Below are 12,457 nucleotides of genomic sequence, written 5' to 3'. Positions count from 1 at the left end.
GGAGGGATGTCGGCGGCTGCTCGAGGTCATCATGATGAAACCCTTGACGTCCCATCTTTATCAATGGAAGTGGAAGAGCACGAAGTCGAGATTGGATAGGAGTTTGAGTTCTTTTGAGCACGAAGTCGATTCTAAAAGGGATAGGCACTTTTCAACAGAAGTGCATGACGGACCAAAAATATGACCTCATTTTATTTGTTTGATAGATATCGTATTATTCGTTGTTGTTCGTTCGGTGAAATTTCCTAATATTTGATTGTTGTGTTTCTAATTAGAGCACTCCATAATCACCCAATATGAGGGGATGATAAATGAAAGATACTGATTATAAATTTTAAAGAGCCCGTGGCAACGCACGGGCGTTATACTAGTGTTATCTAAAGCGCTAAAAGGTTATCTCATAATTAAAATGAGACACACTGCTATTTTCTTTTTATTATTCATCGCTCAATATTACAGACATGTGTGCGACTCTTTTCTTCCCCTCTCACGAAGGCGACTTGGGTCAAGTATTCCTCCCCTCGATCTCCATTGACAAGCCCGTGGATTCGCCTCCTATTTGTCTATCTCTCTTGTGACAGGTGGCGAGGAGGGGCATCTCGGTGCCTGGACTCCGACTAGTTTATAGGTTATGGTTTTAGTCCTTGCAGGGGTGGCACTCAGGCCGATGGTGGCGCTTCATATTCGAGTCAGTCTTTTGGGATCCGATCCTCCTCGATTTTTCTGTCGGGAACGGATTCAATGGAGCACGGGCATATATTCTTGTCGGCTCCTCGGGGCGGCGAGGTTAGAGTTTCTCACCTTGCGTACAATGCAGCAAAAATGCGTGTCATTCAGGCTTTGTAAATCTATTCAAGGGTCCAGCAGCGATGAAATGCGACTCCGTGGATCTGGTCCTTAGGGACACGTGTATAAAATATTCCAACTGTCATCGACAATATCAGGCTAGTCCGGTCTTTGTGAAAAGAAAAAAACTCAACAAATATCTTACGTGTCATCACTAAGAGAAGTTTTGTTGAGAAACACAGTACAAAAGCAGACGCTTACAACACGCACACACACTAATCTTCTTTGTGAACACACGGATGCAAAGAGAAAGCTGGCATAGTACATAGAGAACAAATGTCGGTGCAAAATATAATGAACTGCCAAAACAATTGGTTGTACTCGCGTGATCAGGACAAAGAGAGAAACACTATCACGGTGGCAAAGCCATGAGGCAACATGAAAACGATAGCAGGTTCTTGTTTGCGGACGAACGGAGGGATTAGCTTGCAAGGTAGCCCAAAACCACAAAGACGTGCACGGTGGAAGTACTTTTTTAGTTTGGAGGAGTGCATTATCGGTGCGCCGAGTTATTGTGAGTTTCTATCAGGGAAAGCGTGATGATAAACACCTCTAGCATCAAAGGAGAATCGGTCCTCCGAAAGGAAACGGCTTTGATGCGGGGATGCGAAAATGACTTGGCGTTTATTTTTACCGATTGAGCTGCTGACTTGGTGTGCTTGATTTCGTTTTGGTTGGACCCAGGAGTGTGGACGACGGTGAAAAGCGAGAGGAATTTGAATGTGCGTTTCTACACGGGCGGCTAGACTCTTATGGATGTTTGAATGTGCTTGCGACTCTTTGGCCGGTAAATAAGGTAGATTAAGAAAAAGGTGGCGGAGATTTCTCAAAACCTTCCGCTGGCCGCGGCTAACAGCGAAGTTTTTACGCTTCATCAGGGGGATCTCGTTGCAAAATTCCCTCCCTCCCGAGAACGCCGCCCGCAAGGCCCCAACACGCGCAGGGCGCAGGCTGTTGCGCGCGGAGTGTCGTCCCGGTAATCCCGCCGCCCACGGGTTGATCCCCTCTCGTCCACCGACGCGCGGGGCCAGGCAGTCCGGGGCCCACCGGGCAGCGAGCGTGAGGGAGGTGAGCGCACGGGGTCGGTGAGGCTAGCAACCCCCGCCGGCTTTATTGGCGGGGCCCAGGCCAACTCAGCGGCACGTATGCAGGCAGATATAAACCCCTCCACGAAGGAGCAAATACAACGCGCTTCCCAAAAACCCCAACCAGATTAAAAAAGATTCTCTCCCCCCTCCCACTGCTCCAATCTCCCCCTCTCTTTCTCGAACTTCCTCGCTGATTTGGCCGCGGCGTCTGCTCCGCGGCCGCCTGATACGGCCGCCGGAAAAGGCAGAGACGGGCGAGGATCTCGGCCGCCGGGAGCTTCCGTCGGCCACCCGATCCGAGGTGAGCTCCTGTTCATTCTGGTTAACTAGCGAGCGTAATTTTTCCGGTGTTTGTTCTCTCTGTTTTTTTTTCTTTTTTCTTTTTGAATCTGATCGCGTCTGTCGAGCGACGGCCCGTCGGCGATCCGCTGGTTCTCGGCGGGAGGGGAGGCACTGGTTACGCCATTTGATCCGACCTCCACCTCTGGAGCGGCGCCTTCCGGCGCCTGAACTGAGTCGCCGCCCGCGGAGTGGATTGGGGGAGTTTTTTTTTTTTAAAATTATCGCTCCGATTCTGCCGCCTCCGGCTGCTCCGCTGCCCGCCTCTGCTTTCGCCATTTCGGTCGGCTCCCGCACACGATTTCGCTCGGAGCCAGCCGCCCGTCTGCTCGCGGCGGGGCGGAGGGTGGTGGGTTTGTTGCTGTGGATGAGGACCGTGCTGTTTCGATCAGGCTGTGGGCGTCCGATCGATCGGGATTTTTTTTTTGACTTTGAGGTGCTGCGGATGGCACGTCCCTGCTCGGGGTAGGAGGAGGGGGCGGCGACCGTGGGAGGGAGGGCTGGTTGGTGGGCACCAATTGTCGTTTTTGTCTTTTGCCTTTTTCTGGCTCGGTTGCTGGACTATTTGGTGGATATTGCGTTCGGTAGGCTGGGAGCCGCTTGTTCTGCAAAATTCAGTGTGAGCTCGGATCAGAGTTTTGGGAGAGAAAAAAATATATACTTAGACGGCCACTTGTTGATCGATCGGATCGGATCCTTGTGCGTGTAGCATAATTCTGGTCCTGATTGGCCTTGTGTGGAGTTGGTACTGCCTTTGACTGGTAGGTGGTAGGCTATGTATACAGGAAGAAGAGATCATGAAATTCTTTACGATATCATTGTGTTTGCTTTTGCCAAAATAACAACGAATAGTTGGATCCGAGCTGTCGCCTTTCCTCTGTGTCCAGTCTGTAGTGAAGTAGTCTGTACACAAAATCAATTGTTTACTTTACCCCCACTCAGCCTGTTTTTGGGAGACTGTTGCACCCTTTTTGGCTCGCGTTGATTGGATCCCATTTGTGGGTTACATCATCATTACACATTATCTTGATGCCTGTATACTCATTGATGATGTGAGTATTTGATGCCAGTATTTTCTTGTTGTGAATGGCAGAAACGAATACTAAGCTAGTGGCCCGAGATGGAAGCAGAACAGGCGGCGCAAGTAAGCTCTGGGGAGACGACCAGTCTTAAGTCGCCTGATACGATTCTGGTAAGGAGAACATTCATCCATGAAGTCTAGTGCATGTTCGAGATTCCAGCGTACTTACAGAAATGAGTGATGTGTGCATATCTTGTTACTTTCTTAATATGTTTTATTCATGCTCAGTTTTGTTATTTGGCGTCCAATACTTCTTGATGCCAAAAAAGATAAGAAAAAGTGTAGTTTCTGAGCATGTTTTGGCTGGGTGACTGAAATATATTGTTGTCTTCAGTACTTTAGTCATTTGTCAATTCATACATTGGTCACTGCTAGTACTTGAATATCATTCATTTGAATATGCCATTTTCTGTAATGAAAACGGGGGCCAAGTGACCCCTTTCATAAAAAGAAACATTTGAATATGTAGAATCTGTGGTCGATGATAATTGGCAGGCACGAAAAAACATTTATGTTTTACTATACTATCACATTTAGTATTGAGAATTGTTGTGTGGTGTCAATGATCAGCATAACTTTCAGACCAATGTTCTAAATTTTTGCATCTACTGCATTGAAAAAAATGCGGAGTGTGGAGAATAGAAAAATCTCGATGAAAACAAATGCTTGAAGTCTCAAGATTAATAGAATCTCATGGTTGCAATAGTACTTTTCTTTCAATGAGGACTTTATTTTTCAATGATGACTTGGTTATTATTAGATTTGAAATTCCAAATATGCCAATGTATTCTGACAATGCCAATGTCTTAGGTACACGATGACAAAGAAAAATTAGTAAACGGGAATTCGAATCTGCATGTGAAGGAAACACCCAATGATGATGATGATGGAACAGGATCCGATGGTTTTGAGCTGGTAGATGATGTCTCACCTTTGACAAAGGCAAGTCCCAAAGAGGATGAAAAAACTTCAGAATCTGCCACCTTCAACCAAGAAACAGAAAGACTGAAAGTACTATCAATGCGCATTGAAGAGCTTGAATCTGAAAAGGAAAAATTGATGAAGGACATGACAGAAGCAGAAAATAAGCAGACAGTGCAATACAATTCCCTACAAGAAGCACAGAGGTCTCTCACTGAGAAGGATAAAGAGCTGGCTGATGCAACACAATCACTGAGCGAGCTGGGGTCTGAGCTTGAAATCTCGAAACAGAGGATTCAAGAAATTGAGGCTGAGTTAAGTTCATCAGCTGATAAGCTCCACAAACTTGAAGAGCTGAAGGATGAAAGGAGCTTGCATGCTGCACAGGAGGCGAAAAGGGCTGCGGAACTTGATAAGATGCTGGAAATGGCTCAGTTGAACATGAAAGAGATGGAAAACCAGATTAACAATCTTCAGGAAGAGATAAAGGGACATCAGGATAAGGCTGTTGACCATCAGCAAGTAGAAGAATCACTGAATACCACAATGTCACAATTCAAGATGGTGCAAGAAGCACTTGAACTGTCAAAATCACAAGTGGATGATTTGGAGCAGAAGCTTGCCTCGCAGGATGCTGACATCAGTAAGCTCACTGAAGAGTTGAGTCTCCATTGTTCATCTGAAGAATCTTTGAAGGAAAAGAGCCTTAAACTAGAGACTGAACTTGCCACCGTGAATGAAGAGTTACAAGCGAAGCTTCTGAGTTTGCAAGAAATGGAGATAAAACTGGAAGAGCATGTGAAGGAAAAAGAGACAAGTGAAGCTACATTGGAGAAGCAACAGTCGCAGATACTCAACCTGCAGTCTGGGCTCGATGAATTAAAGGATGAACATGAAACTCTCAAAGGGACTCTAGTTGACGCTGAATCAAAACTATCAGAGAGAGACTCCATGCTACGTCAGGCTGAAGAGGAGCATGCTAAAGCACAGTTGCTCCTGTCAGAAGCATTGTCGCATAAAGAAGAACTGGAGGTAAATCTGAAATCTATCAATGAGCAGCATGGTGAGTCCAAAGCTGTTGCTGAAGATGCAAACGGGAAGATTCTTGAACTTGAAGCACAGATTCAGGCACTACATGCAGCTGAAGAGGCTTTGAAGTCGCATCTGGAAGAGGCTAGCATGAATGTGAAAGTTGCGGAGAAGAAATGCTCTGATCTTGAGCAACGGCTCAGTGAATCTGAGAGTAAATTAGCCACTTCAAGTGAACAAGTAAAGTTGCTGGAAGAGCAGGTCCAACAAGAAGCAGCTTCTTCAGCAGAAAAAGAAAAGCAGTTTGAAGAAGCAGTGAACAATGCAGAGGCATACAAGGAGAAGATGAATGAATTGCAATCTTCTCTGGATTCCTCGGCATCTAAAACTCTTCTACTTGAAGAAGAAGTCAAGGATCTGACTGACAGATTCTCACAGCATCAAGAACAAGCTCATTCCGTTCACGAAAGAAGTATTGAACTGGCGAGTTTGCTTCATACATCAAAGTCTGATGCTGATGGTGCACACTCCCGAAGACAGGAGCTGGAGCAGGAACTTGAAGCCACACAAGCGAAGTTCAAGGAGGTTGAAGCAGAACTAGAACAGTACAGAAGCAAGGTTTCCCACCTTTCTGATGATCTAGAAGCTTACCAGACAAAATCAGCTAGTCTTGAAGCTGTGATGGAAGCTGCAAGTGGAAAGGAGAAAGATCTTATGGACTCACTGATTCAAATCACCGAAGAAAAGAAGAAACTTGAGGAGCTAACAGCAGAGTATGAAGTAAAACTTCAAGAACAGTTGCAGGAAAAGCAAGTTATCGAAGAGAGGGTGCAGAGTCAAGAATTGAAGGTGCTTGATTTAGAAGAATTGTTGGCAAAACTGACAGAAGAAAAAGAAAGTGGCGAGAACACCATTGCTGATCTTAACCTGCAACTGTCCAATAAGAATGACATGTGCATGCAGTTGGAGTCCCAGTTAAGCGAGGTTGGGGATGATCATAGCAAAACAAGGTCACTTCTCTCTGATGCACACTCGCACAAAGAGGAGCTAGAACTGAATTTGAAATCTCTTAGTGATCTTCACACTGAATCCAAAACAGCTGCAGAGTCTGCAATGCAGAGGACCGCAGAGCTTGAAACTCAAGTTCAGGAATTAAGTGCTGCTGAAGAAGGTCTGAAGTTGCAGCTTACTGAGTTTGAGTCAAAGCTAGCATCTGCCGAGAAGAAGAGCACAGATCTTGAGCAAGAGCTTAAAGACGTGACAGATGAATGCAATGGTTTCCGTGTGAAGGTTGATGAACTTTCTGGGGAAGGTGAAGCATACAAGGAGAAATCAGCAAGTCTCGAGGCTTTATTAGCAGAAGCAAACCAAAAAGAGGATGAGTTGTCAGGGAAGTTGGCTCAAGCTAATGAGGAGAAGGAGAAGTATGAAGAATTGTCAAACAAGGCCACCACAGCGCATTTGGAAGCCGAGAAGCAGGTCCAGACTTTACAGGCTGATCTAGAATCTGCCCGGGGTAAAATGGAAGAGGTGGAGAATGATCTTCAGGCACTGGGTGTTAGAGAAAGCTCAGTACTTGACAAGCTTAAATCTGCAGAGGAGCAGCTTGAGCACAGTGGGAGGGCACTAGAACATGCCACTTCCAAGAAAATTGATCTGGAATCTCTGTACCAGTCTTTACTTGAAGATACAGAGAAGAAGCTCCAGCAAGTAGGGGACAACTTGAGTCAGAAGGAGACGGATTGTCAGCAACTGTCTGAAAAGTTGAAGTTGGCCGAGGAACAAGTGGCATCTTATGAAGCAAAAGCAGCTGGTGCCACTGAAGAGGTGGAATCCATGAAGGTGGAGCTCGAAGCCTTTGAAAATGAGATCGCTACTCATGAGACCACCATTGAGGAACTCAAGACCAAGCTCTCCAGTGCTGAGTCAAAGGCTGAAGAGGCATTGGCTGAGAGCACAGCCATGGGTGCAGCAAATCAGGCTCTGAAAGATGAACTTGATGCTAAGCTAGCCGTGCTTCATGAACTGCAAGAGCAGTTTAACTCTACTCATGCTGAAAAGGAAGATGTTGTTACAAAGCTAGCTGAGCATGGAAGAACGATAGAACATTTGACTGAGGTACACAGTAGAGGCTTAGAACTTCAATCTGCAGCTGAATCAAAGAATGCAGAAGTTGAAGCTCAAATGCGTGAAGCTCATGAGACAATAGCACAGAAAGATTCGGAAATTAAAGATTTGAATGAGAGGCTGATTGCAGTTCAGTCTGAGACTGAAAGTTTGATGCATGTGAATGAAGCCTTGAAGCAGGAAATCAGTGCTAAGCTGGTCATAGTTGATGAGCTGCAGGAGAAATTTGTGTCTGCGAGTTCTGAGAAAGAAGAAGCTGCAGAGAAGCTGGCTGTTCATGAGGAAACAATAAAACATTTGACAGAAGAGCTTTCAAAGGGCTTGGAGCTCCAGTCTGCTGCTGAATCGAGGTATGCGGAAATTGAGAGTCAACTGCACGAAGCTCTTGAGACAATTGCAAATAAAGAAGCTGAAGTTACAGACCTCAAGGAAAAGCTGGTTTCTCTTGAAGCTGAGAATGGAAAACTGGCTGATAAGAATGAGCACCTAGAAGGGGAAGTGTTTGCTAAGGTGGCCATGTATGATGAGTTACAGGAACGGTTTAGTGCTACTCATGCTGAAAAGGAAGAAGCTGTAGAGAAGCTAGCTGCTCATGAGGGAACAATCACAAACCTGACAGAGGTGCACACAAGAAACTTGGAACTCCACTCTGCAGCTGAATCAAAGATTGGTGAAACTGAAGCTAAATTGCATGAAGCCCTCGAGACAATAACCCAGAAAGAAGCTGAAGTTAAAGACTTGAGCAAGAAGCTGGATGCTCTCGAGATTGAGTTGGGATATTATGAAGAGCAGGCAACGGAAGCTGCTGCCAATGAAGAAAATCATAAGGTTAAATTTGATGAAGTTGTGCACAAACTTAAGAGCCTAGAAGTACAACTTGCAGAAACACAAAACAAGGTTGAACTTTTCCAGACAGAGAAAGAAAACTTGATTACTGCAAATAGTAGTTTGAATGAGGAATTGGAAGTACATCAGAACAAGCTGAATGAATTACAGATGACACTTGCTGCTGCAGTAGCAGAAAAGCAGGGGGTGTCGGAAGAGATTCATTCATTGCGAAAAACACTCAATGGCATGATTCAACGCAAGGAAGAGCTCGAAAGCCAGGTGATTAAGAGTTCTATTTTTGTTGTTCTCGGCTTACTGCTGCTTACCCGTCTTCACTTCCATATATTTCTTATACCATTACATAGCTCTTACCAAGATGAAACATTTTCAGGTATCTTCTACTCTGGAAGAGCAGGAAGAACTGGCGAGCAAGTACCAAAGCACACTGGAAGAGAAGCAGATGTTAAATGACAAATATGAAACTGTAAAGCGGGAGCTTGATGAAGCTGTAGCCAAATTGGAGGAGCAAATGAATTTGGAGAAGTCTGAAAAAGAATTGCATATTTCAAAACTTGAGAGACAAATTACAGTGTCTGAGCTAAAATACATGGAGGAGGTATCTTGTTATTTATCTCCCTCTAAACTATTTTGGCTACATTTTATTGACCAAGCTTTACATTAGGGCAATTGGTCCTACTTTCGAAGTACTATCTGTATAATTTTTCAAATATTTTCAGATCCAGACCATGCAAGTTGAAACAACTGAAAAGAATGAAGCACTTACAAGCAAGATGCAGGAGCATGCAAACTTAGTCCATGAAAAAGATCAGTTGGAGCAACAATTGCTGGAAGTTAGGAAGGAACTGGAGGCTGCTTACCGTACCATAGCTAACCAGGTAAATTGGCGTCATAACTATTTTCCTAATAAAACAGCTATTACTGTCAAGCATGCTAAATACAAAGGAATTGCTGGATCCATCATTTTCTTACTGTCAACCCTATCTGCTCAACTGGTACCATCAGAAATTGATGGCAGATAGGCAGTTGCCTCTGTGTATGGCCATGTTGTTGACATATAGTGAAGTTGTTGACTTAATTGATTCCAAATAATTTGACACTTCTTTTTTCAAAATTTGGTTGTTGCTTGAATCAATCTTGACATGAAAAACCTTTGTTTTGGCAGGAAGAGCAAGCTTCAGTGAGGGAGATAAAGTGGGATGCGTTTAAGACGTATTCAACGGATCAACTAGAAGCTGCACAAAAACATGCTGCAGAGCTGGAAGTACAAGTATCAGCTCTTAATCAACAGCTGCAAGAAGCTGAGATCCATTACGAGAACAAGGTTTGATTTGATCTGAGTATGCATTTGGTGCTATAATACTAGTTCGCCTGTTACATGCGAAGGGTGTTATGGATCCAAGATCAAGGGCAGCATGATAAAATCCATTTGTTATTTGCCTTCAAATCCTTAAATGTTGAAGCCTGCTTTGTTCTGGGGCATCTGGCTTATTGCTCGGCTTTCTCTCATTGAGAACAGAAGCATCATGATTGAAGGCTTGCATGATAATGGAATGAGGGAACATGAATAGAAAATGCATTGCCTCGCACGATTACAGAACTTGCTTAAATTAGCACAAATAGCCTTTTCAATCTTTGTAGTAGTCAAACTTGCAGATTCTTGATGATAAAAAGCTGATAGATTCACACAATACCCCCATACTTCACATTAGAAAATTTGCTTCGCCATTGGACTTCTAGTCCTCCTGCTGCTTTGACAATTTATAGACAGTTTATAAGTATATGTCTACAATTTTTTTTCTCATGTATTGATTTATGCGGGTTTTTTTCAGGTTGCAGAGGAGAGTGAGAAACTCGCTCTGGTCAATACACAGCTCAACAAGCTGACCCAAAATGTGAGCAAGAGTGCTGAAATGGAGAAGAAGGTACAGGACCTTGAGCAGAAGTTGCAGCTTGCTTATTCCAAATCTGAAGAACAGGCAAGCAAACAGGAAAAAAGATGCTCTGAAATATCTTGAGTACCCTGATCAGTAGTTATCAGCAATTAACAACAATCATCTTTTTTGCAGGCAAAGGATGCAGTGGCATCAACGAGATCCCGAGAATTCAGCCTGGACACGTTGGCACCGCAAAACAAACAGCGTGACATATCTCAGGCTCCTAGCACGGCCTCTGCGAACCCGGCGCAGCAACAACTGCGGGAGCCCTCCGGCATCATGGCCTTCAAGTTCATCCTGGGCGTCGCCCTGCTGTCCGTGGTCATCGGCATGTTCCTCGGAAGGCGATACTAGTGCCGCTCTTGTGAAGTTCCTGCTGGTGCCCTATGGGAAAATCCCATTGTGAACAGCTAAAAACTGTTGCTTCCCATGAACCTGAACTACTACTCTAGCTGAACAGCGCATAGCTTGCTTGGTTTGGTGGATTGCAATTGAACGGACTGATGGCTTTCAGGGAGAAAGTCAGGGATCCGGAAGCTTCTTATTGGCGAGTTCTCCCTATAATTTTTCTTTTGGGTTAAGGGGGGTGGGAATTTGATTTTTGTTCATTCCTAGTTTCCTACCCTTGGCATGCATAAGGCCATATGCATGCAATTTGGTGTTTGCTGTCGGTGGGCTTGTATCTACATCTCCCTCCCTCTCTCTCTGTAAAAAGTTAGTCCGTCAGAAATATTAATTTGTTCATATGGTCGAGTATATGCTGTGTCATATGCTGTAGAATCGCTCCAGTGTTTTTGATCTATATATATCTGGGTTGTTGGTTGGCAAGAAGTGGCTCGTTTATCCACTGTATTTTCAGATGGGTTTATCCACTCGTTTATTTGCTCGTTTGATCAGATGGGTTTCAGCCCCTACCATTCATTACTTTCTTGCCATATGATACGGGCCACTCGTTTATTTACCGTATCTGTAACCGCATGCGGGGTGATGTATTTGCAGATTCTGCTTCAGTGGCATTTGGAGGCCATACGGGCGAATGGATCTGGTCATACAGGTGAAAGCGCCCAGGCCACAAGCGAGAAGCGACCCAGCATGCATGCTTTCCAAGTTTCCATGTGGAGAAAGTCCAAAACAAAGTTAAACTTGTAGACGAAAGCTAAATCGAATCCTGAATTTGTAATCCCGAAAATCAGCATACCGAATTTTCTGATCCCACTCTATTTTTAACCTTCATGGCGTTTAGCTGGTATTTGTTGATGTGGCAAGTCAAATACTAGGATCGTTGACCGGCTGGCTGGACATTAGCGCAGTCGCTCGCGCTGCTCTGATGTTTCCTTTTTCTTTTTTCTTTTTGTTTCTTTGTTTTTTCATTTTCGTAATGATAATAAAAAATTAATATTTGTAATGACATTTTTTTAACAACACAAAGTCACTTGTCTTGTATAACAGGCGACGAAAAAACAAAAAAAATACACTAACCAGAGTACTTTACATGACTCAATTTTGGGATCTTGCACTGTGAGCGCCCGCAATTAGCCAGTCACTCTGAAGGCTGCTCGTGACTATAGATGCTGCGACCTCAATAAGAACAGACAGGAGCATTCATGTATGTAAACACTTCAAAAAAAAAAAAATTCGACGCCGCTGCCCTAGTTCCACGTCGCCGCCGTACAAGCTCGCCGGCTGCGTGCGTGCTAGGGCGTGTTTGGTTGCCGTTGTCAACACTTCCTGCATCGCATGCACTTCTCAACCCAGCCTGGTTGAGCAAAAACAGGCCCTAATACGCCATATGCAACTTGATTGGTTGCATGCATCCCTAATCCCTGCATTAGATAATACGCAAGTGCATTTTGTTTGGTTGGCTGCATTGGCCCTAGCGGCACATGAACACGGCGTTTGGTTGCATACGGCGTACATGTTGTGCTTACCTTGTACCCTAATTGGTGAGCTTACCCACAATGATCATACCTAGCACACCAACGCCACAACACAGGAATGGTGACGAACTGGGCAAAGATGATGAAGTTCTTCAGCTTCAGGCCGAACTGACGATCTACCTTAGCAGCTTCCATTTTGACAGCTCCAACCTTGGCACTATCGACACTGCTGCCTCCGTGCTTTCGCACCCAGGCGGAGTAAGCTTGTTCTGCTGCCTGCTTAGTCTTGAACCCTCTATAGTTGCTGTTGCTATACGATGCCACTTGTGCATTGGCTTCTTCCCATGAACTATAAACCCCCAGAAC

At 44.6% G+C, this 12,457-nt stretch overlaps 1 protein-coding gene across 1 annotated transcript; it reads left to right on the top strand.

Annotated features, from left to right (window-relative positions):
- Window positions 1-2,026: 2,026 nt before the first annotated feature.
- Window positions 2,027-11,042, top strand: LOC119356196 (myosin-2 heavy chain-like). The gene is made up of 8 exons (XM_037623127.1): window positions 2,027-2,235; window positions 3,367-3,465; window positions 4,165-8,538; window positions 8,651-8,875; window positions 8,997-9,155; window positions 9,443-9,601; window positions 10,110-10,256; window positions 10,347-11,042. Exons 2-8 carry the CDS (start codon window positions 3,394-3,396, stop codon window positions 10,566-10,568), a joined length of 5,358 nt encoding a protein of 1,785 aa, XP_037479024.1. The 5' UTR covers window positions 2,027-2,235; window positions 3,367-3,393; the 3' UTR covers window positions 10,569-11,042.
- The last annotated feature ends 1,415 nt before the right edge of the window (window positions 11,043-12,457 follow it).

The sequence above is a fragment of the Triticum dicoccoides genome, chromosome 2A (assembly GCF_002162155.2).
Source record: "Triticum dicoccoides isolate Atlit2015 ecotype Zavitan chromosome 2A, WEW_v2.0, whole genome shotgun sequence".
Classification (NCBI taxonomy): Eukaryota; Viridiplantae; Streptophyta; class Magnoliopsida; order Poales; family Poaceae; genus Triticum; species Triticum dicoccoides.
Note: the sequence above shows the minus strand (reverse complement) of the source record. Positions and strands in the feature narration are given on the sequence as shown.